The sequence below is a fragment of the Protopterus annectens genome, chromosome 8.part0 (genome assembly GCF_019279795.1).
Source record: "Protopterus annectens isolate FY-2018-M chromosome 8.part0, PAN1.0, whole genome shotgun sequence".
NCBI lineage: Eukaryota > Metazoa > Chordata > Ceratodontiformes > Protopteridae > Protopterus > Protopterus annectens.
The window spans coordinates 422,201,488-422,226,040 of record NC_056741.1 but is presented as its reverse complement, the minus strand read 5'-3'; the positions used below and the strand labels follow the sequence as shown (position 1 = coordinate 422,226,040).

General features: G+C 40.7%; 1 protein-coding gene across 1 annotated transcript in view; it reads right to left on the bottom strand.

The window, feature by feature from the left end:
* Positions 1-24,553, bottom strand: part of MRPL9 (mitochondrial ribosomal protein L9) — a 341,838-nt gene that overhangs the window by 111,212 nt on the left and 206,073 nt on the right. Inside the window, exon 4 of the mRNA XM_044079205.1 lies at positions 248-349. Within this exon, the coding sequence (XP_043935140.1) occupies positions 248-349 (102 nt within the window). The remainder of the gene's footprint in view (positions 1-247; positions 350-24,553) is intronic.

Below are 24,553 nucleotides of genomic sequence, written 5' to 3'. Positions count from 1 at the left end.
TGAAGCACAAGAACAATACACTTCATGATCCATGCCACAAACCCTTGTTTGGGTACTATTTTCCTCTCTACAATTTGAATAGCGCACAAAAAACTGTGACTCATCGAAAGCTGTACCAGTTTTCTACATTCAACAAGACAACCAGTCACAAGACTGTTTTGAAAAATCTGTAGAAACAGCCATTTGCTCTACACATTACCTTACGAGTCCTCTACTGACATTTGCATGGATTTAAAAATGTGCTGACCTGTCTTAGAAAACGCCGGCAGACAACTTCTTTAGTCAGCTCCCACTGAAGCATTTCCTTTATTCCTATTATGAGATGAGAGCGTTGCAAATACTCCACAGTCTGCAACACAAAAATAGAAATGTTTATACATACAAAAAACATGCACTCTTTTCAATAAACAATATAAAACAATGAGTAGATAAGACCTACTTCGCAGCCCTACTTTGAATTTCCATTTTCACAACAAACAGCATAGTCGACAACAGACTCTCATGATATTCTTTACAGTCAAAAATTAACATGTACTAACACCATGTGTTCTCTTAGACCTCATTACAAACTACAAGCTGAGAGAACTGCATTTCTACCCCCAGTGTGTATAAAGTAAAAGCAAAAGACTATTTTCAGTCCACTTTGATCACTGGTTGTGAAATCAAGTTTCTGACATACTAGGCCTTTGAAAAGCTTAACCACTATTACTTTTCTCACAGATTTTATGTTTCATGTGTATCTACAAAGGCTGTTTATAAAGACCAGAATAAATCATGAAAGTTGACAGTCTCCCCACCACACGCACCTGTGGTTTGTGGGAATGGCTAGTGGTCCTTGAGGTAACAACGTCTGGAACACTTGTAAGGAGAGGTCCTGGATATGTTCCCACGCAATCTAGGCTTACAGCAAGCAAATTCATTATGAGAATGCAGGAAGAACAGAGTGCCTGGGAAGGTTTTCCTAAGGAGAGACTGAGTGTATGGGGCTACAAGTGTTAAGTGCTAATGAACGTTTGTGCTACTGCCAGTGTAATTCTGTGGAATGATATTTCCTTGTGCTGATGTAACTATAAACTTGGCTTTCACTGCAACAGCCTCATGTGCAAGTGAGTATGCGACATCATGAAGTCAGCAGATGCTATTAACCCATAATTTTTTAAACACCTTTATTGAATTATCACTTGTGACACTGGCAACCTTAGATTTATATAAAAGTAATCAAAACATATTAACAAGTTCACATTTATTAACATTATAAATCGCATATATATATATATATATATATATATATATATATATATATATATATATCTTGTAATCAAAGCAACATTACCTAAATTGCTCAATTCCTGCCTTCTCTAAAACCTCGTTCTTCCTCCAAAACATTTTTGCTGCATCTATTACTCCCACAATTTCCATTTTTTCCTACATAATTTACTCCTACCCTTTTCTAAGGATCCCTCCTTGAAGTTCTTTTATCTCTGTTACAATATTCACTGCTTCAACCACAGTTAGTTTAGATTTTGATTTCCACTTTCTAGTAATTGCTTTTTTGGCAGCCACCAGAATTAAACTTAACAAGGCCCTGCTATGCCGAGGCAATCCTGTTTCCCACCTTAAAAAAAAATAATTTCCTTAGTTACACTCATTTGCTCATCCAGTATTCCTGACAAAGGTCTCGGTAGAGAATTTTTAAAGTCTCCCAATTCATTACACTCCCAGAGCATATGCTCCTAGGTACCTCCTCCTTCCTCATTGCACCTCCAACAATTGCTGTCTACCAGAGGAAAAATCCTTTGCAGTCTGCTTTGGGTATCTATACAAACACTTCTAGGCAAAAATCCTAAATCTTCCAGATTTTGTTGTAAATCTGGGAGCCATACACATCCCCCGCTCTTTCTTTGTGAATTACACATTTAATCTCTCTTCCCAATCTTTTCTGACCTCTTCTTATTGATTTCTATAGTTATTGTACAACATTTTATATGTCCTACTAACTATCCCTTTTTAACAGCAGCTTCTGTTCTAGACTTAAAACTCAACCAGTGCAGGTCTTTCATTTAAGATTCCCCTATCCCCTTCTCTTTGACTATACTCTAATAACAATCCCTGATAGAGAAGGCAATCACTAGTCTGAAAGCCAAAAGTCTTCTTGGCCTCTTCCCATTCTATTACCTTTCCCTCTCGATTTGTTTCTAATACCTTGCTTGGTTCCTTTGCCAGCTTACTCCAGTAAATTCCAGCCCCCCTTGCCTATTCTCTGTACCCCTTATTACAGTCATCCCTACTGGCAGAATCTCGTTTCTCCATTCCCTTGTTAGCTTAGCTCACTTTCTGCTACATTACAAATATAACATTCTGTAGGACTGTTGCTATTCTCCTTAAGGATCTGCATTCAAAATCCCATTATTTCCTTATTTCTTGAATATCCCTGTTTCATCACAACCCCTTTTCTGCTCTGACTTGTAGCTTTCTGCTTATGTTAAGTATAAGACCCTTAATTGTGTAGTTTTAAAATATTCCTTCAAATCAGGTAATCACAAACCTCATTGTTCTACTAAAAGGATCAACTTGTCTCACTTGACTCTTGCCCTCCTCCCCTCCCAAATAAAATCCTTCAACTATTTATTAATTACTATACACAGTTTCTCCTTTGGTTGATAAAAATATGCCTGAACTGTGTATAAAACTAAAAGGACCAAAAATATTTTACTGCTTTTAACTACATCCATAGACAATAGCTTCCATTTTCTCTTGTTTTGTATTGTCTTTTTAGTCTCATCTCACAAATCCTTAGCTGCCATAACTGAAGCCTTTTTAATCCCTACTCCTAAATATTTTATTTTATCATGTCCCCAATCAGTTATTGCGTGGGTACATAGTTTGCAGCTGTAGCCTTTGCTTTATCTTCATTAATTTTATATCACAAAAAAAAAAAACTGTTTAAGAGTGTTCCACAGCACTGAGATGTCCTTTTCTGGTTCCATCAAGTACAAAACAATATCATCCGAGAAGAAAGCCAACTTTTCTTGACCACCACACCAATTATATCCCTTATTTTCTTTGCCCTTTATTTGAATTGTATTTAGAACCACTGACAAACAAAACACTACTGCCCCTCAAGAGGCAATAAAAAAAAATCCTTCATTCTGTTTGTCTGAGACTGCCACTTGCTTTCTAAATTATCACTCTGAAGGCCACAGCTGTAGAAAGGTACACATTTTTACCGTAACTATGCAAGGTTCTGCTCTCCTTGTTAGGGAACATATAAAATCCTGGAACAAACTCTGACTCCTTGGTAGGGATCCACAGAAACTAATGTAAGATTCACAGCAGGATTCATAAACAAGTACTTACAACATTCTTTGGATCATGCAGAATATGTCCAGTTTTTCAGGTGCTGGTGGATGACTAACAGGCTCTCTCTCAAAGGCCTACAAAATCATGGGCATAACACAACACAAAAAAAGTTATCTGAACAAATATTTTATGTCGAAGGGAATGGTCTCCAACACCCCTATGCAACACAGCCTGTAGTTCTTTTTATGTTGGCAAAACCAACAGTGTGCTCAGTGACAGAATGAGGGTACATATATATCATATTAGAAAAAGCTCTTTACATAATGCACTCTCGAAGCATGTGTTAGAACAGGGTAACACTCACACCTTTAATTTCAGAGTCATTGAAATTATTCATCCAAGTATTAGAAAAGGTGATATTCTGACATACTGAGCATAGAGAAACCTGTTGGATCGTTATACTTCGTGCTGACAGAGGAAAAGGCCTTAATGAAAAGGCCTCTATTAAACCTTTATTAAAGAAAAGAAGGTTACATAAATGATTTTTGGGACTGTATGATATTTGTATGTGTATTTACATATATTTATTTTTGTATATATATTCATATATTTATACATTCTTGTTTAGTATAGTTCATTTAAGAGCATAGCATTATGTAACCATTCATTTACTATATATATATATATATATATATATATATATATATATTTTTTTTTTTGTTTCTTTATTAGACAGATTTTAGTGCAGCTACTTTAGCATGCGTTTTAGTATTGCTTATTTTGCTTGCTTTGCAATTTGAATGACTGAGCATTCATTTGTTTCAGATGAATGATTCAATTAAGTGTCTGCTACTTGCTAAATTTTTTAATTACTTTGAACAGCTTTTGATTGGATAAAGTTTTGATAATATGTGTATATACAGTGTGATTCCTTTAGTCTGTACTTGGTCTGAAGAAGCTCTACAGCGAAAGCGCTTACCAGTTTTTATTAAACCTGTGGATTGTTTTTATTATCTGAAGACTTCTTGCGTGGGTCTTGGATTCCTTGCCATGATGAATGATTTCATACAGCATTATTGACTGTTGTGATTTTATATAGCATTACTGACTTTTGTGCTTTTGCCTCTTGTCTGGATTCTGCCTGGTTTGTTCTGTTGCTTTTGTACATATATTTTATTTTTGCCAGTGATTTTCTAGCAATGGAAGATTTACCTCTTGGGCTGCTGGTTATTATTATACTACTTTTTATCTTTGTCTTATTATCTGCAACTCGTGAGGACATGGTGACAAAACAACCCTTAACGATCGAGTTGGACTATAAAGCTACTAGCAAAGTGAATACTGTGCTACCACCCTTCTCAGAGAGGTTCTCTCAGTATTTGCTGAGAGACAGGAGCTGCCTGTGGCAGTTTGATTTTCGCATGACTGATGATGATGTCACCGATGAGACCGGAGATTTTGACAGCTTGCAGCACAGCATGGAGGATATTGAGCATGACTTCTTTAAATTAAAAAGACTACAAGCACAACGTTTGCACTTTGAATTGTGCCTCGAGAAAAAGATAGTACCTCGAGGACTTTGAGTTCTCAACATGCCAACCCAAGGGTCTCAATACCCTGAGTTATTGGCATGCTGGCAGAAGTTGAACTTGGAGGTAAGTGCCAGCTATATGCGCTTACTTATTGATTATTTCAGCCCGGAGGAGGACAGGCTAAGACATTTGTTACAAGAAAAGCAAGATGTACTCATTAAGAAATATCGCCATGATGTTTTGACCCCTGTTTTTGAAAGTTTGTTAGATGGTGTAGCCGTATTTGAGCGGAAGCTGGTGCATCAGAAGAAAACAAAAGTCTTGAGGGACATAAATGACTTTCGGAACGGCCACATCTTTATGTGGCCACGTACAGGACATAATAATATGGACAATTTTGCAAGGAATAACGTAGTTAAAGTTAATGTCAATCGTGCTGCAGATAGCAGCAATTATGATGCTTCTAATAGATGTACTGTTGAGTCTGTGGGGGATACTGTTAGTGATGAACGTATTCATGATTTAGTTAAAGGGTCCAACACTAGAGTATTAAGTTTTGCAGAAGTAGCTGGAGATGGTGCGGACATGATGGGCAATCATGTATCTCCTCCTGGCACTACCGAGTTAGGGTTGCAGTCTGACAATCCGGTGCCACTTAGGAGTGTGAATCATACGGGTAGTTTGCACCCAAAAGTTGTAGTGAACAAATATAATAATAAAGGTCAGGATTCAGGTAATGTTGTCAGACTGAAGGATAGAAGTCTTCCCACAGTTGGCATTGAAACTTTTAATATAGCCAGGAATGGCACCATAGATAAACTCCCTTTTCCCCTACCAGTCCGTATGGACAAGGGAGGGGGGTCAGGGGCAATCAGTCAGCAGAGGGCACCACAAGCACAAATTTTCAGGGGAGCAACATCCGAATCAAACCCTGAAAAAGATGTGGGGGAAGGCGCTGAATCATTAATCCTTAATATCTCTGCACATGAGTTGGCATTTGAGGAATGTAGGGTCCTTTGTAAGGGTTTAAATTTTATACCATCTTGCAAGAGCAAGATGTCGGATACAATCTTAGATTTGAAAGTTTTCTGCAGGAATGTTATGTTACGTTTGATATATGGTGGTTCTGATGTAGGACCTGTTCCCAGTGATGAAGTGGGCCATTATTTTAATTTGAAGAAGCCTAGTAGCTTTATTCCTAGCAATCATCCTTTGGTTGAGGCATACCTTAAACTGACTGAAGAAAATTTTTATGATAATTGTAATAATTTTAGAAAGCACGCCAGATATAACCTTACATATCCAGAAAGGTTAGCCTTGAATCAGTTGCAAAATAATAGCTCTATTGTAATTCGCCCAGCAGATAAAGGCAGGCTTATAGTTGTCATGGACAGGTCACATTATAGTCAATCCATGACCTTGATGTTAAGTGATGTTAATTTTTATGAAAAGATCTCTATTGGGGATGTGCATCATGTTATTTCATCTGTTGGTAATGATATTTTGGATATCTTTTCTGCTCATCTTATCACCAAAAAATTATTTTTTTTTTTGAAAGTAACTGATCCATTAATTCCACCAATTCAATGTTTGCCCAAAATCCATAAGCATCCCACCAATCCTCCCATGAGACCTATTGTGGCTGGAGGAGGATGGGTTACTGAACCACTCTCACTGTATGTTGAGAAGTTCCTGAGACCTGTCATCAGTCAGAATCATACAGTTTTAAGAGATTCCAAACAGTTTTTGGTGGATTTATATGAAAATACCAAGGATGTCTTTGATGTTAGTGATGTCATTTTTGTTACCTTTGACGTTCAATCATTATTTACCATCATTCCCAATGATCTGGGCATGCAGTATGTGCATGAGTATTTATAATCAGCACATAGTGATTATTCTGAGAAGCAAATTGATTTGATTTGTTTTCTCTTAGAAATTGTTCTTGAAAACGTTTTCACTTTCCGCAATGAGATGTATTTACAGAAACATGGCGTAGCTATGGGCACTTCGTGTGCCAATAGCTACGCCGATATGTTTCTTGCCCACTGGAAGCTTAATGTGTTATTCCCGCTTACACATTTTAAGGAACATGTGCTATTTTATCGACGTTTTGTCGATGACCTGTTTTTGTTATGGCGAGGGTCACCTGATGACTTGGTATAATTTTTTAATGTTATTAATAATTTAACTGACTGTCTTAAGTTCACTTACAATTGGTCTTATACTTGTATTGAGTTTCTGGACATTTATATTGAAAAGTTGGATGAGCACACAATCAATACAGGTATACATCGTAAGACATGTCATAGAAATGCCTTTCTTTTTAGGTCCAGCATGTATCCTGGTTATATTTTTAGAAATTTAATCCGTGGACAGGGAATGAGGGCCTCTAGGTTAAATCCATCTTTGGATGGTTTCCAGCACGAGCTTGCTGGCTTGCATAGAAAGTTACTGGACAGGGGATACACTGCTAGTGAAATCAGCAAACAATGGTCAGACCTCAAAGACTTGAGACTAACCACAGTGAGACCATATTTTGGACCTGCCTTGGAGGCAGGTTTCGTTAATGGTCAAAATAACACCATGAATAAAGTTAAAATTCCCCTGTTTTTTACAAGCGATTATAGACAAGTTACTGATCTTTTTGTACAGCATTGGCTGATTTTACAAGCTGATGATGATATAGCTAGGATAGTGGGCAATATTCCCAAGTTTAGATTCAAGAATCATAAAAACTTGAGGAGGCTCTTGTGTTATGACAGGAATTCTGTCAACACGACCCCTGTTATGGGGCACACTATGCCATGTGGTACCTATAATGTTTGTATGTTTCTTAACACATCTAATGCTTTCTATCATCCAGATCTTCGAAAAGAGTTCTTTTTTAAAGTAGAAGCGTACTGCATGACCCCCCCCCCCATGTTGTTTACTTAGCAGAGTGCACAGCCTGTAGTTCTTTTTATGTTGGCAAAACCAACAGGGTGCTCCGTGACAGAATGAGGGAGCATATATATCATATTAGAAAATGCTCTTTACATAATGCACTCACGAAGCATGCGTTAGAACAGGGTAACACTCCCACCTTTAATTTCAGAGTTATCGAAATTATTCATCCTAGTATTAGAGAAGGTGATATTCTGACACATACTGAGCATAGAGAAACCTGTTGGATTGTTATACTTCGTGCTGACAGAGGAAAAGGCCTTAATGAAAGGGCCTCTATTAAACCTTTATTAATGAAAAGAAGGTTACATAAATGATTTTTGGGACTGTATGATATTTGTATGTATATTTACATATATTTATTTTTGTATATATATTCATATATTTATACATTCTTGTTTAGTATAGTTCATTTAAGAGCACAGCATATGTAACCACTCATTTATTATATATATATTTTTTGTTTCTTTATTAGACAGATTTTAGTGCAGCTATTTTAGCATGTGTTTTAGTATTGCTTATTTTGCTTGATTTGCAATTTGAATGAATGAGCATTCATTCGTTTCAATTGAATGATTCAATTAAGTGTCTGCTACTTGCTAAATTTTTTAATTACTTTGAACTGCTTCTGACTGGATGAAGTTTTGATAATATGTGTATATATAGTGTGACTCCTTTAATTTGTACTTGGTCTGAAGAAGCTCTACAGCGAAAGCACTTACCAGTTTTTATTAAACCTGTAGATTGTTTTTATTATTTGAAGACTTCTTGTGTGGTTCTTGGATTCCTTTCCATGATGAATGATTTCATACAGTATTACTGACTGTTGTGCTTTTATATAGCATTACTGACTTTTGTGCTTATACAGCGACACTGACTTTTGTGCTTTTGCCTGGATTCTGCCTGGTTCGTTCCGTTGCTTTTGTACATATTTTATTTTTACCCCTATGCAAGAGTTCATGGTATTGTAGGTTTGGTTAACAAGGTAAATGCTTACCGATCACTGAGGAGCTTCATGTCCCAAACCCTATCTTGGAACTTATAGGTGCCCGTGTAGCCATCCATTCCTACCATGGAAATATGAATTAACAAGCTGAGTTTTGACAAGAGGGGAGTCTTCGCTACATGAATAGGTCTGCTTCAGATATATTGTCATGCTAGTCATTAGCAGCTAGTATTACTTTTTACTAAATTCAAATGTCCTCTTTCATAATGGTCACCATAAAGGGAATTCTAAGCAAAGGGTTTGAATAAGTAAGGAGTCCGTTAATGCTCTGTACCCCAGGCATGGATAATCTAGAAGAGGAATAAGACACTGGAAAAATGAGCTGCAGCAATCTCTGGCCACAAGACACACCTTAAAAAATGTTGATTCTCTTTGTGAGGTATCTCTGGACCTCTCCCAAATGTAGAGATGTGTGAGTAGACTGAATAACAGGGTGCAGTACTGTATAAACTGGTCAGATAAAAGCTGTATTACAGGGGAACAGCCACCTCCACCAGCACGGCTTTCAATCCTACAAATTATCACGTGGGCTACTCCACATGCTTTTCAGAACACTGACTGACAGATTCCACTAGTGACAGGGGATGGTGAGGATAGGAGTCCTCCTATTTTTATTTGTTGCATATGACTGTGTAACTTATTATGGTTTCATTTACTTCAGATTCCTAACTTTATGTAAAATTCCCTCATGGATGTAAGCTACACAGGTTAATAATCCTTCATCGAATGCAGGAAGTACACTCTTGAAGAAATTTGAGAGATTAAGTCTATGAGAACTATATTTGAGTAAACCAGACTAGGTTAGGTCACGGATAAGGTTTGCTGCATCTGTCTTAGTGAACTCCATGATTACTTTCTCTATAATCTTGCACAATGTGCTTGTCAGGCTGACTGCTGCAGTTAGTGGCATCTGTGAAAAGACGACTTTTGTGGAATGGAGCTACATCAGCCTGATTCCAGATATATGGGAAAAGCAGTTTTTAATCCTGTATTCAGCACGTGTATGGGTGTTTTACTAGTTTATTTTATACTGCACAACATTTAGCAATATCTCATCAAATCTCAATAAACTGGTGTCTCCACCCTTACTAAAGGCAAAGGTGACCATTTCTGATGCCATTTTGGGGTATTAGCATCATGTTGTAGGAAGGTTCCCTTTGCGGCTTGAAATTATCTGTACGCAAGTCTATAAACCTACATCTCTTGTCTCTGCTATGGTGATATCATTTTGTTCTAGCACCCTTCCTCTTCATTTATGGATGTGGATTACTAGGCTTTATTACTGATACCCATTCTGATAGCAAAGTTTTACCTTAAATTAAGTCTTTGTTTTTTTTTCATTCAGTTCTTTTTGCATAGAGCTGGCAAAGGACTTTTGCATTGGACTGCATAAAGTTTGATGGCTTTGTGCACTCTTTTCTTTTGGTTTAATAATTTACTTAATTTGAATATAGGTTTACTGCAAATACGTAGAGAATTTATTGATACAGTTGTTTAAAGTGTTGCAGACAGTCATGAATGATCCCAACAAGATCAAGAGCATAGCCTAATATGTGTATTACTGTGTAGCAAACTTATTATGGCTTTATTTACTTCAGATTACTAACTTTATGTAAAATTCCCTCATGGATGTAAACTACACAGGTTAATAATCCTTCATCTAATGCAGTCAACTTACATAAAGTGATTATTCAGGGCACCACAGTTTTAATTTTGAAAATACCTAAAGCTAACATTTTTATTAGGTATGACTTGGTGTACATGAGGAACATGACTTCAGTGTGGTCAAAGTGAAAAGGGGGTGGAGAAACACGTAGCTTAACACTAGTGGGATGTTTATTATGACGATATCCTGTATATTTCTGCCCCTTGTCAGCATTTTTATGAGCTGCTTAAGACTGGCAATTATTTATGAAATCTAGATGTTTTTACATCTGATTACTGACAGAGACCTGGTTTTCTTATTTAATGTCGATTTACTTTAGGTCACAGTGTATTAAGGTTACTTTCCACTATACAGAGGATTATAAGTTATGGGGAGAGTTATGAGTTTACTACAGAAGCAGTGACATTCTCGAAAGGTGTGTGATAACACACTTCAAACTTGCAGTTTGTGTTGTTTACTGTAACCTGGATATATAGTCTTTATGCCCACAATCGGCTTCTATAATCCTACTTTTGAAAGACTGACTTATGAAAACGGATACATCACCTCCTTGTTCAGTGGACAAAACTGAGTGTAAAGAATTGCAACCAAGTATTGAGTATCTCCCCAGTGATGCGAAAGAAAAGGGATAATTGGCCAGGAGTGGGCTGACAACTGACAGGCAGTAGAGTCAAAGTGATAAAATAAATAATTAAAAGTTTTTGTGGAAAGCAGAATGGATCTCTGAACCAGCTGTCTGTGATAGCATACATCCCATGCCCTCTGCAACTGCATAACCATCATAACCACCTATGAAATGATCACAGGCTGGAGAAATAACCCATTAGCTTCTCCTCTGCATATCTTGCAGCACTTTACTTCTTTCTACTATACTACTATAAAATAACTATGTATGACACAGCATATATAAGTGCTACAAAAACATACAATTTGCTTATGCTCCTTCTCCCTCAGTTATCACAAACTAGTGATCAAACCATACTTCACCCAATGCAATGTTGGTGTTTTGGAGAGAAAAATGCCCTAGCTACAGTCCAGGCAAAACAAGTTCAAATAGCAGCTCGGGTACTTGATGGCATGGCAGAAGAGGATGATGGGCATATCTATCCTGAGGGTTGGGACCTGCATGCAGTCAGGTACACATCCTGGTGGTGGCTTGGGTATGTCTTCCTGACTGTAAGGCAAGCTACTTAAGAAGTGTAACATGGGGAGGCGTGAGTAGGATGACATGGGCAGTGATGGCCATGTCATCCTAGCTCTGATCAGTTGGAGATCCCTTCCTACAAAGTCCCCTGTGCTGTGCATTTGATGTTCACTCTTCGGCTTTCACTTCTCAGTACTGGAGGAGTGGCAGTCTTAGAAATATATGCTGCATGTCCTCAGTAACCAAGTGCCTAAAGGGAATTAAGACCCTATCAAACAGACAGTCAGTTGAAGCTGATTGAGGTTGGAGTATGTCAACCACCACTGATCTTGTGTAAGTAGACTCATTCTGTGAGGAAGCTTGTGGAAATTGCCTCTGGCCATTTCCAAAAGGAAGAACCACAGTTGCCCATGCTAGAAGGGAATTACTACAATGATCTTGGGAGATTCCTTCTGAATCTTTAGTGGTACTCTGGATATTAGTGGAAAGGATGGAAAAGCATATAGGAACATTCCTGGCCAAGGAAAAGAAAAAGACATCCGTCTTCCAGGCCTTCTTGCATGGAGCCCTGGAGCAGAATCCTTGTTCAGACAGGATATAAATATGTCTGCTTGAGGTGTTCCCACAGACGGATCAAATTGTGGAAAAAACTCTGATCTAATTTCCATTCATGAGGGTCAGTCCTTGTTCTGCACAGCTTTTCTGTTTGCTCTGATGGAATACAGGATGCTTGCAGAGTGAGACTGTGCCGTGAAGCTATGCCTCAAGTTAACATGGCTAGTCTGCAAAGGGATTATGACCTAGTTCTTCCTTGCTTGCTGATGTACCATATGACTGTGGTATTGTCTGTAACAACCTGACAAAGTTCAGAGGACCAAAGATGATTCAGAGAGTGGAATGACTGGATCAGGGATGGTGTCACACACCCCATGCAACTTTTATCTCTCTTGAAAGTGCTCCCAAGTAAAGTCCAAAGTGTCTGTGGTAACTGCTTTGTAACAGGGAGGGAGAAAGGGCAATATGGAATTAGGGATATTTGTTGTCTCCACCAAGTAATTCCTACTCTGACAAACAACAGCACTGTGATTTGAAAGAAGAAAAAAAAAGGATGTTGGTGCTGGGACCAAAGAGACTTAAGATACCACTGTATCTTTCTCAGAGATGTATTACCACGGGTATCATCGGATTCCTCTCAGGCATCAAAGTCCAAGTGGAAAACCATAGAAATAGATACAGATCTATTATTTCCTGTGGAAGAATAGCTCTTTGAACTGTGGTATCAAACTTGACACCCCAAGGACACAATCCTATTTGAAGGAGTCAAAAAAGACTTTCACACAAACTGGGGGTTCCAAAAACATTCATGAAGTCTCTTACCAGAGTGAGAGAGTCCTAATATTTTGAAAAAGACTCTGCAAAGATAAGCAAATTATCTAAATAAGGAAAACTGTGGATATCCTGTAGCTTGCAGGCAATGACTACAGCTTAAGCAAGAACTTTTGTGAACATTCTTGCCGCAGTGGATATTCCAAAGGATAAGGCAGAGAACTGATAATGTAATCCATTTGCACAGAACCTTAAGAAACATCTGAAGTCTTTTAAAGCTAGTGTTACCAGGAAACTTGAATGAGGATGAAGGGGTAAAAAAGACTGTAGAGTCACATTTTTGAAATAGGGCATTATCACAAACAGGTTTAGAAAACAAAGATCCAGAAAGTACATTTGTGTACACTTACCACAAATGTAGATGTTTAAGTGTCTTCACTGTTGCAGTCATCACATTTGAATTATCTGCTTGCAGTAGCCCTCAGTTGGCCTGATTATCAAAGTCTTGGGTCCTGCGTCGGTTGCAGTCTCATCTTCCATGAAGTCAGGTAGTCAGGGGTATAAAGCATTCAAGAGACACCATTACATCAGTTTTTCTTGCCCCAGATGTCAGGTGCCCCCATAATGGGAAGCAAATATATATATATATATATATATATATACACAAGGTTAGACCACCAACAAAAAAAGCAAATACACCAGAAAGCTTTAAGCATAGTAACCAAGAATAGAGGTATAGTCAATAGAAGTTAGGCGGCTGAAGAGAGGGTAACTAGGACTGCAACAGTGAATACACTCAAAAATCTACATTTATGGTAAGTGTACACAACTGTACTATGTTCGTGTTTCACTGTTGCAGTCATCAGATCTGGGTAGATTGGGAGGAGAAAATTAGATAGCCTTTGGACCAGCTATAAGGCCCTGCAAGTCTGCAGTGGCAAAGTCAGGTCTGGATTTAGAGAAAATTGGCAAATGGTAATGCTTGGTGAAGGTATGTACAGAACTCCAGGTAGCAGCTTCTAGGATGTCCCTGGGTAGGGACACCTTTGAGAAATGCTGTATAAGTAGATGCAGCCCTGGTTGAATGTGGTCTTATCCTCTGTGGGGTAGGTTTTCCATGGTGCTTATAGCAGAAATTAATGCAATGGCCTAGTCATTTAGAAATGGTTTGCTTTGAAATGGCCTTCCCCTCTGCCCCTGCAGCAAATGCAACCAGCAGCTGTTCAAATTTCCTGAGAGATTTAGTCCTGTCCAAGTAAAATCTAAGTTGTCTGTGCACATCTAAGGAGTGCAGTATTCATTCCCCTTTGTTCTGTGGATTAGAAAAGAAGGTTGGCAAATGAATGGACTGATTAAGGGCCACACTGGATACCATCTTGGGCATGAAGGAGGGATTGGTCCTGAGGGACACCCTGTCCGCATGAAAGATAAAGAAAGCTCCACTGCCATGAGGTACTGTAATTCAGACACCCTTCTTGCCGAAGTGATGGCTAAAAGTAAGGCTGTTTTCCAAGAAAGGAATTTCAACTCTGCATTTGCCACTGGCTCAAAAGGAGGTAGAGTGAGCTTTTCCAATACAAAGTTAAGGTCCCAGGCTGGAGTAGGGGCTTTCCTAGGTGGTCTTAAGTTTTTGGCCCTCCTGAGGAACTGCTTCAGCAGTGCATGAGAAAAGAGGAGTGGTTCTGTGTTGTAATGAGCTGAAATGGCTGAGGCATGAATTTTGATGGAGGAAAAGGAAAGGTTCTTGTGAAGCATCTCAGTTAAATATTGAAGAATCTGAGATAAATTGGGCGCTGCCGTGCCCATCCACTGAGGTTGGTTCCAGGAACAGAATCTTTTGTATTTTTCAGCCTAGGATTTTCTAGTACTAGGTCTCCTTGCCTCCATAATGACATCCAACACTTGCTTACTGAGGGATGGTAGCGGAGATATCAGGTAATTAGCCAGGCTGTCAGGATCAAGGTTTGAAGTTGTGAGTGCAGAATCTGGCCCTCCTGCTGGGACAGCAGGGCAGGGGTCTGAGGCAGGAGCAATGGTGCCAGCAGTGACACACTGCACAAAAAGGGGTACCAGTATTGGCATGGCCAGTCTGGTGCAATCAGTATCATCCGTGGTTTGTCCTGTTTGATCTTTAGTAGTACCTTGGAGAGGAGAGGCAGAGGGGGAAAGGTTCGTAGGTAGGTACTAGGCTATCGGCCCAAGAGCCTACGTAAGCCTAGCCAACATGGTTCTCTGGCTTACGCCACCCAAGAAAGTTATTTTCCTGTGCCACTGTCGAGCAGAGACAAAGAAATGATCCCCGGGGTGTATTTCTTATTTCCCATCCACTCATCAAGATTTTTCATGAAGACTGCTAATGAAGAACTTTGCTTGACATAGATGGGTAGCCTGTTCCAGAGTACGGGAATTCTCTGGGACAGGAATCTATCCCTCCAGCATGTCCTGTTTATTGTGGTGACACGGTTTTGGTCCCTAGAGCGTGCAGCTCGGAGGGATTGGGATTTCTTTTGGTGTAGCATGTCCAACAGCTCAGGGTTTGACATAGCTTTATATGTTAGGCAGAGATCACCTCGGAGCAGGTGATATGCTACGGAGTAAAGCTGGAGTTTTTTTGAGACGGTCAGTGTAGGGCATTTGTTTGAGGCCAGTAATTCTCTTTGTGAGGTACTTTTCTGGCCTTTCCAGCTGCTGCAGATGTCTTGTGAGGTACATTCCAAAAGGGGCATTTTACTCTATAATGGGTCTAATGAGTGTCGAGTAGAGGGGAACAATGACCTCTTTTTTTCCTGGATGAGAACCCTTTTATGATGAGGTGTGCCACATAGAAGGACTTCTTGACTACTGTGGCGATGTGACTAAAGGCTTGTTAGAAGGCTGTCAGAGCATTCTGTACAGCTAACATTTCTTTTTGATAGGCATAAACTGATAGGTTTTTTTCAGGTGAAGGACAGGGCATCCACTTTCCAAGCTTGTTTGTGGGGAGTCCTTGTGCAGAATTTGTCCAATTGGTAGTTCTGGGGGAAGACAAACAGGTCTAGCTCTGGGCTCCCCCATTTGTTTCTCAACATGTTGAATATCTTTGGTTCCAGTTTCCACTCGTGTGGGTCCTTGAGATTTCTGCTTAGTTCGTCTGCCAGTGTATTTAGCTTTCCTGGCAGGAATTGAGCATGTAGGTGTACTTGGTAACTCAAAGCTGTGTTCCACAGAGCCATGGCTGGTCTGCAGAGTGGGTTCCCCCCTGCTTGTTTATGTACTACATAACAGTGGTGGTGTCCGTCTTTACTATTAATTGTCCTGGGAAGAATGTGGTCCTTGAAGGCTGTCAGAGTACTCTGTACAGCTAACATTTCTTTTTGATTCATATGCAGGTGCACTTGACTTGGGTTCCATTTGCCCTGAATGCACTTCCCTGACAAGTGAGCCCCCCATGCATAGACTGATGCATCTGTTTGTCAGGGTTTGGGCGGCAGGGGGTAGAGTGAATGGCAGTCCCTTGTTTTGGTGGCAGGCCTCTGCCCACCAAAGGAACTCTATCTGTAGACAAGGTACGATAGGAATCATTGCTTCTAGATCCTGAGAATGTTGACACCATAGGTTTTTTACATACCATTGTAGTTTCCTCATATGCAGTCTTGCATATGGAATTAGGAGAATGCAGGAGGCCATGAACCCCGGGGCTTGCAGTATCTTCCTTGCAGACTGCTGGGTCTTTGTGGCCAGTAGTTTGAAGTAGGCTGTCAAATTAACTTGTTTCTCTGGCGTGAGGAAAGCCATCTGGGAAGTTGTGTTCAAGCTTGCTCCCAGGAATACAATTTGCTGGCAGGGTACAAGATGTGATTTCTTTTTGTTTATGGTGTACCACTGAGAAGTTAGCAATTTCTGAACAAACGCCAGATGATTCAATAGTATGTCCTGGCTTTCTGCCTGAATTAGACAATCGTCCAGGTATGGGTATATTTGAATATTTCTTTGCCTGCAAAATGCAATGACTGTGAATAACCTGGGCGCAGTAGATAAGCCAAAGGGCAGTGCAGAGAACTGATGGTGCATGTAGCCTGATTTGAAGCGTCGGTGTCTTCTGCAAGATTCCCTTATTGGGATGTGCAGGTAGGCTTCCTTTAAATCTAGTGTTGCCAACCAAGCATCCTTGCCTAGCATAGGAAGCAGCTGGTGAAGAGTTAGCATCTTGAATTTTGGGATCACCAAAAATATGTTTAGGATAGACAGGACCAGGATAGGACGCCAGGAGTTGTCTTTTCTGGGCACCAGGAAAAGTCTTGAGTAGAAACCTTGTCCCCTTTCCTCTACTAGGACAGGTTGAATAGCCTGGATACTTAGAGAGACAACTTGCTTTTGAGCCTCTGCCCACTGACTTGGGGGTAGATGTGGCCAACCGTTTGGGGTTGGTAAGGAGTGGAATTGGAATCTGTATCCTTGGGAAACTATATTTAAAACCCATTTGTCCTAGGTAATGAGTTCACAATTTTTTGCCTGCAGGGCACTCTTTCCCCCTAAAGGAACAGTCAGTTGTGCAGGGCTGGGAAATTTTAAAGTTAAGTCATTGAGACAGTTTACCATAGGGGAGGCTTACTACTCCCTGCTTTGGAAGTGGAAGCCCCCCACTGCTTAGTCCTGTGCATACCTTGGGACCAAAGCCTGGGTGTTCTGCTGGTTCTGGGTTTGGACTGAGAAGGCCTGGAAGAGGAAGGAAAGGACCAATTCTTAGAAGGCCAATGCCTACTAAATCTGGGAGGCTGTACATGCAGGAAATGTTTAACAATTTGCATAGATTTAGCTTTTCCTCCATCTTTTTAAGTACTTCTGCTTTGTTGCCAAACAGACGGTCTTGGTTTAAGGGAGCATCCAGCATTTTAACTTTATCATGATCTGGCAAAGATTGCTCCTTACGCCAAGCATGCCTTCTAAGTACAGACCCAGTGACAGCAGCACTGCAAGATGCCTCTAATGAATCAAAACCAGGCTGCAAAGTATGTTTTACAACTTGTTCAGCAGAATGCATTAAATCCTGTAAATCTTTATTTTCAGCAGAGTCAGGAATCAACATCATTTTCTGTTTACGCAATCCAATAATATGCTGCTGATACTTTAACATATGAAACTGGCAGTTTAAGGCCCTAATGGCCAAGGCTGCAGAAGTGCATACCTTCTTACCCCATCTATCCAGCGCCCTGGAATCTCTATCAGAGGGGGTAGGATTTTTGGCAGTGGTAGCCTTAATGCCCTTGGGTCCCTATGAAATGGTCTCAGGATCTGCAGAGGATTTTTAAAGAGGAACTTGAGAGAGTCAGGAACCCTGTGATACCAGTCAGGTTTTTTGGGAGCAGGAGGTAAAGAATCAGGAGCCAAGCAATATTCTGAGAAGGCATCATCAACAATGTCCAGTACAGGGGGGATAGCTAAAGGCTTGTGTTGGGGCAGGAGTAAGAAATCCCTAAGCCTCTTTTTAGAATCAGAGTAATCCTGGCTTTCCCAGCAAAAATGCTCCCTAAGAGTATGCAAGGTTTCACCAATTGAGAAATCCTCTGGAGGGGAAGCAGGGGGAATGGAGTCCTCTGCATCAGAATCCTCATAGGTAGATAAGGGTAAATCCTGGTCATCAGAGTCCTGATCAGAAAAATCATACGGAAACTCAGTCCTAGGTGGGGAAGGGTAGCTTCCCCTGATTAAAGTAACAAGGTCTTCAGTCATTCTTATTTGTTTTTTAGGCATAGAGGCCTGACCATGCAGTCTGGGTGTTGTTTTTTTAGGCATGGATCGAGTTTTAGGCCTTGAAGATGATGATGGAGGTTTAATATGCAAGTCAGTAAGGCCTGAATACCCTCAGAAGCTGGTGCCTGCACAGCGGCTCCAGACACATCCAAGGTAGAGACATCCGCAGGTTCCACAGTTTAAGAAGTGTCTCGTGGCATACCAGACTCCGAATGGGTCTCAGTAGAGACCTGTGAATCTGAAGTAGTGAGTATCAGGTGCTGTGAAAGCTCCTCACTGAGTACCGGTGAACTGGTGAATGGCTTAGGAGAAGCGTCGTCAGTAGCTTTGGACCTATGCGGTCTGTCTCTGTCTTTATCTTTGCGTTTTTTTGGAATGTCGGTAGTCAAGTGGCTTACAGAAGCCATTTCTGGATAATTGAACAGAGTACCAAAATATTTAGAAGCGTAAATAAACCGACGACGAACAGTTCATTGTTTAAATAAGGCACAAAACCGACAGTGAGGTATGTCGTGGTTTGGGCCTCAGCAAGGAATGCAGTACGAATGAAAATCTTTATGAGGTATTTGCTTTCCACAAGAAATACAATTATTAACTTTTACTGACATCGGTTTAGAGCAAGAAAAAGTTTCCCCAACTGGGTACTTAGCTTAGTTGAAGACTTCAGTTCTGAAACTCAAAAACAAAAATTTCAGGAGTCGGCCGACCGGCACTTGCGAACTGCTTCTGCTTCGGGCACCGCATGGCAAGAAAGACAGGGGTAATGGCGTTGGCTGCATGCTTTATACCCCTGACTACCTGACATCATGGAAGACGAGACAGCAACTGAAGCAGGATCCAAGACTTTGATAATCAGGCCGACTGAGGGCTACTGCAAGTAGATAACCCAAATGTGATGGCTGCAACAGTGAAACACGAAGAACATCTGGTCTCCAACCATTTTCTTTCTTTGGCACTAAAAACATCCTTGAATGATAAACTTTCCCAAGACTGGCAGCTCTAGAGGGGGCATGCCCCCCCCCCCAACTTAAAGTGTGTGCCTCCCAGAGTTCCCCAGTTCTTGAGAATACTAAAAAATGCTTTCACTTGAGTGCATGCATTTGTACTGGAGTGTACCTTCCAAGTACGACTGACACTTTAGCATTCTTTTTGAATCTCTTTTGGGTTGGAAGATTAAGTGAGGTGGACATATCCATTACTACATTTTAAGCATTTGGTCAAGAGAAGGCAAAGCCTTTAGGAAAGGTGTGTGTGTGTGTGTGTGTGTGTGTGTGTGTGTGTGTGTGTGTGTGTGTGTGTGTGTGTGTGTGTGTGTGTGTGTTACAAAGAGAGGCCTGTCTGGCACTTAAAAGTTCTAAACTGTTAATGAATTGCTTCCTGTAGTCAAAAGTACATAGTTTGAATCCTCCACACTTCCTCCAGTGGGTCTACCTGATTAACAGACAGATTAAAAAGTAGCATTTAAAATTAGCCCATTTGACCCCACCCCCACCCCACAATTATTTTCAGCTTTGTCCAAAATTCTTGAGCAAAGAAACCGAGAATTATTTTGGTCTGTTCCTTATAACATTTGTACCTTTCTGCCAAACTATCGCAGATTACAGTCACTAAATAATGTCAGGCATGTGAGTTTCAGAATTTGTGTCTTTCAGAAAATGCTTACCAATTAAAATTTTAACCAAATAAGAGAAATATTTAAAATCTGTTCCTGATTGTTGTCTCTCTACTTCTGACTCTTGAGCTAAGAGAGGTTGGCTTGGCATGATGTGTGTGACGTGTGGTTCTCACAGTAGTGAACTGAAATATATTTCAGATCATTATTTATGTATTTGTTCGTTCTTTTTATCACAAGCAAACGTCAACTTTCTGTAGCCAGGGTTACTGGGTTTGATTCTTTCTACCTTAATTTGCTTATGTAACTGAGTAAGCCATTTAAACCAGATAGTGCTCTTGGGTTGCCCCTTTACCTTCTGATAAAATCAGTAAAATTTACAGTCAGTCACTAATGCCAATTATCAGTTTCAAAGTTTTTGTTCAAGTGTTCAGAAAATGCATGTTGATGCAAAAACTCCACAAATGCCAGAAAGGTAAACAAACCAATAAATCCAAAAAGATGGCTTGCACCAGTTGCAGGCAAATGTTTTATTCAAAACAGAAGTGAAAGCTTGTAAGCACTTTCATCCCAAGTTTAAAATAATACAGGAACTTCATCAGACAAGCTAAAAAGTACAGTTGTGTACACCTACCATAAATGTAGATGTTCGAGTGTCTTCACTGTTGCGGTCATAACTGTAGGGTACCTCCTGCCAGCAGGCAGCCCGAGGTCGGCCAGAATATCAAAGTCTGGGTCCGGCGTCGGCTGTATCAGCCAGTACCCTGACGTCAGGACGCATGGGTATAAACTGACAGCCGACGCCATCTTCTCCAGCCTTTCTTGCCCCTGATGTCAGAAGCCCCCATAAAACCAAAAGGTGTCCCAAGGGAAACACAAATACACCAGAAAGGTAGTGGAAAGGAAACAAAGTAAGCAAAAAGAAACAAGAGGGGTCTGGAGGGAGGGAAACACCGACTGCAACAGTGAAGACACTCGAACATCTACATTTATGGTAGGTGTACACAACTGTACTATGTTCTTCGTGTTTCACTGTTGCAGTCATAACTGTAGGGTAGAATCCCAAAGCTGAGAACATGGGAGGAGGTTATGAAGAAGAAGGAGCAGCTAGAAGACCCTGCAAAACAGCAGAGGCAAAGCCTGCCCTAGACTTAGAATACAAAGGGAGGTTATAGTGCTTGGAAAAGGTATGCACAGAGCTCCAAGTGGCAGCCTCCAGAATGTCCTTGGTAGGAACTCCTCTGAGAAAGGCTGCTGAAGTGGCAGCTGCTCTAGTAGAATGAGTCCTGACAGTACCTGGAATCTGTTTTCCATAAAGAGAGTAACAATATTTTATTCCATGAGCAATCCATTTGGAAATAGTTTGCTTAGAAATAGCTTTACCTAGAGAACTGGAAGCAAATGAGATAAGCAATTGATCTGATTTTCTGAAATCTTTAGTTTTGTCCAGGTAAAAACGTAGTTGCCTGTGTACGTCCAATGAATGCAAAATCCTTTCCCCCTTATTTTGGGGTTTAGGGAAAAAGGTAGGAAGGTGAATAGTCTGATTTAGAGCCACTCTAGAAACTACCTTAGGCATAAAAGTAGGATTGGTCCTAAAGGAAACTCTGTCCTGATGAAAGATGAGGTAAGGTTCCACGGCCATGAGGGCTTGCAACTCAGACTCCCTTCTGGCGGAAGTCAAGGCCAACAAAATAGCTGTCTTCCAGGATAAGAACTTAATATCCGCAGAGGCAGCAGGCTCAAAAGGGGGCAAAGTAAGCTTTTCCAAGACATAGTTAAGATCCCAAGGAGGAACAGGAGGAGATCTAGGAGGTCTTAAATTCTTAGCTCCTCTCAGAAATTGTCTAACCAGCTGGTGGGAAAAAATGGGAGGATCACAATTAAAATGAGTCGAAATAGCCGAAGCATGAATCTTAATGGAAGAAAAAGAAAGACCTTTAATCAAAAGGTCCGAGAAATAAAGCAATATAGAGGGAATATCTGGTAACAAAGGATCAGAACCACGATCCTGCATCCAAATACAAAATCTTTTCCATTTAGAAGCATAAGATTTCCTTGTACTAGGACGCCTGGCTTCCAAAAGAATATCCAAAACTTGCTTAGGAAGTGAAGAAGGTATCAATTGCCCTTGATGAACCAAGCTGCCAGGCAGAGAGACTTGATTTGAGAGTGAAATACCTGACCCTGATGCTGGGACAGTAGAGAATGGGTCAGAGGAAGACTCCAAGGGGGTTCCAAGCAAAGGTGCAGTAGAGTTGGATACCAAAACTGACGAGGCCAATTTGGAGCTATCAAAATGATCAGTCTGGGTTTGTCCAGCTTTATCTTTAGCAATACCCGAGGCAGAAGAGGAAGAGGAGGGAAGGCATATCCCGAAAGATTCCTCCAGCTGAAGGACAGGGCATCCACCTTCCAAGCTGTCTTGTGGAAGGACCTGGTGCAAAAGAGAGGCAACTGATGGTTGAGATGGGACGCAAACAGATCTATCTGAGGACAGCCCCAAACTGCAGTTATCTTGCTGAATAAGTTGGGGTCCAACATCCATTCGTGAGGATCCAAAATGTGTCTGCTTAGGCTGTCTGCTAAGAGATTCTGATTTCCTGGAATAAACTGTGCCTGGAGATCCAGATTCAAATTTAAGGCTGTGTCCCATAAAGTCATGGCAAGTCTGCAAAGGGGGTAAGAGTGAGAGCCCCCTTGCTTATGTACCACATGACTGTGGTATTGTCTGTTCGAATTAGCCAAGGTCCTGGCTTCAAAAGATTCTGGAAGGCTAGAAGAGCATTTTGGACTGCCAACATTTCTTTCAAGTTGATGTGCCATAGAAGGTGTTTGTTTGTCCAAGATCCCTGTTGGCACTTGTCTAGAAAATGAGCTCCCCAAGCATAATCCGAGGCGTCCGTGGTTATGATCTGAGTAGGTTGAGGAAGACGAAAGGGCTTCCCTTCGATCAAGACACACGCCCTGGACCACCAAAGGAATTCCTTCTGGAGGCAGGGAATTAGTGGAATCATTGTATCCAGACTGTGGCAATGCTGAGACCATACACTCTTTAGGTACCATTGAAGTTTCCTCATGTGAAGCCTCGCATTTGGAATCAACAGGATGCAAGAGGCCATGTAGCCCAAAGCCTGCAGGAATTTCCTTGCAGTGAGCTGAGTCAAGGTAGCCAAGGTCTGGAAGATGGAAGCCAGCTGTAACTGTTTTTCTGGAGTAAGGAAAGCCATCTGTAAACTTGTGTCTAGAAGAGCTCCCAAAAAGATCATTCATTGAGAAGGAATCAAATGTGACTTTTTTGTGTTCACTGAGAATCCCAGTAGTAGGAGAAGACATTGAACGAATTGCAGGTGTTGAAGTAAAAGGTCTTTGTTGTCTGCCTGAATTAGACAGTCGTCCAGATAGGGGTAAATCTGAATCCCCTGAAGTCTGCAGTAAGCCACTACTGGAGCCAGGCATTTGGTAAAAACTCTGGGCGCAGTAGATAAGCCAAATGGCAGTACAGAGAATTGGAAGTGTCTCGAGCCTACCTTGAATCTGAGGTACTTTCTGCATTGTTGCCTTATGGGGACGTGTAAGTAGGCCTCTTAAGTCCAATGTTACCATCCAAGCATCTTGAGAGAGCATTGGGAGAAGTTGAAGAGTAAGCATCTTGAATTTTGGAATTTCCAAAAATGTGTTTAATATTGAGAGGTCCAGAATAGGTCTCCAGGAATTTTGTTTTCTTGGGACCAGAAAAAGTCTTGAATAAAAACCTTTTCACCTCTAGAGGTGGAACAGGTTCTATGGCTCTTAAGGCTAATAAAGCGTCCACTTGATTTAAGGCCTCTGTCCATTGATGTTTTGGCAGATCTGGCCAGCCAGAAGGCCTTGGCAGAGTGTGAAAGTGGAATTTGTAGCCTTTCAAAATCAAGTCTAACACCCATTTGTCCTGGTAATGTGTCCAATTTTGGTAAAAAAGAGAAAGTTTTCCTTCGAGAGGGGCATCCAGGGAAGGAGGACCTGTAGCCCAACAGAGGGAGTCATTTAGTCTGCTTTCTTTGGGTTTGAGGTCTGTCTTCTCCCCTTCTAGGTGAAGAAGCAGTCCACTGTCTGGATATGTAAGAGGCCTGTGCCTGCGCACGACCCCTGGAGCGTCTATATCTTCCCCTTTGAGGCCTGTCAGAAGTGGGAAAAGACCAATTTTTGGAGGGGCAATTTCTAGAAAACCTAGGAGGCTGTACTTGCAAGAAATCTTTTACAGTCTGCATAGACTTGGCTTTTTCTTCCATCTTTTTAATAACCTCCTCAG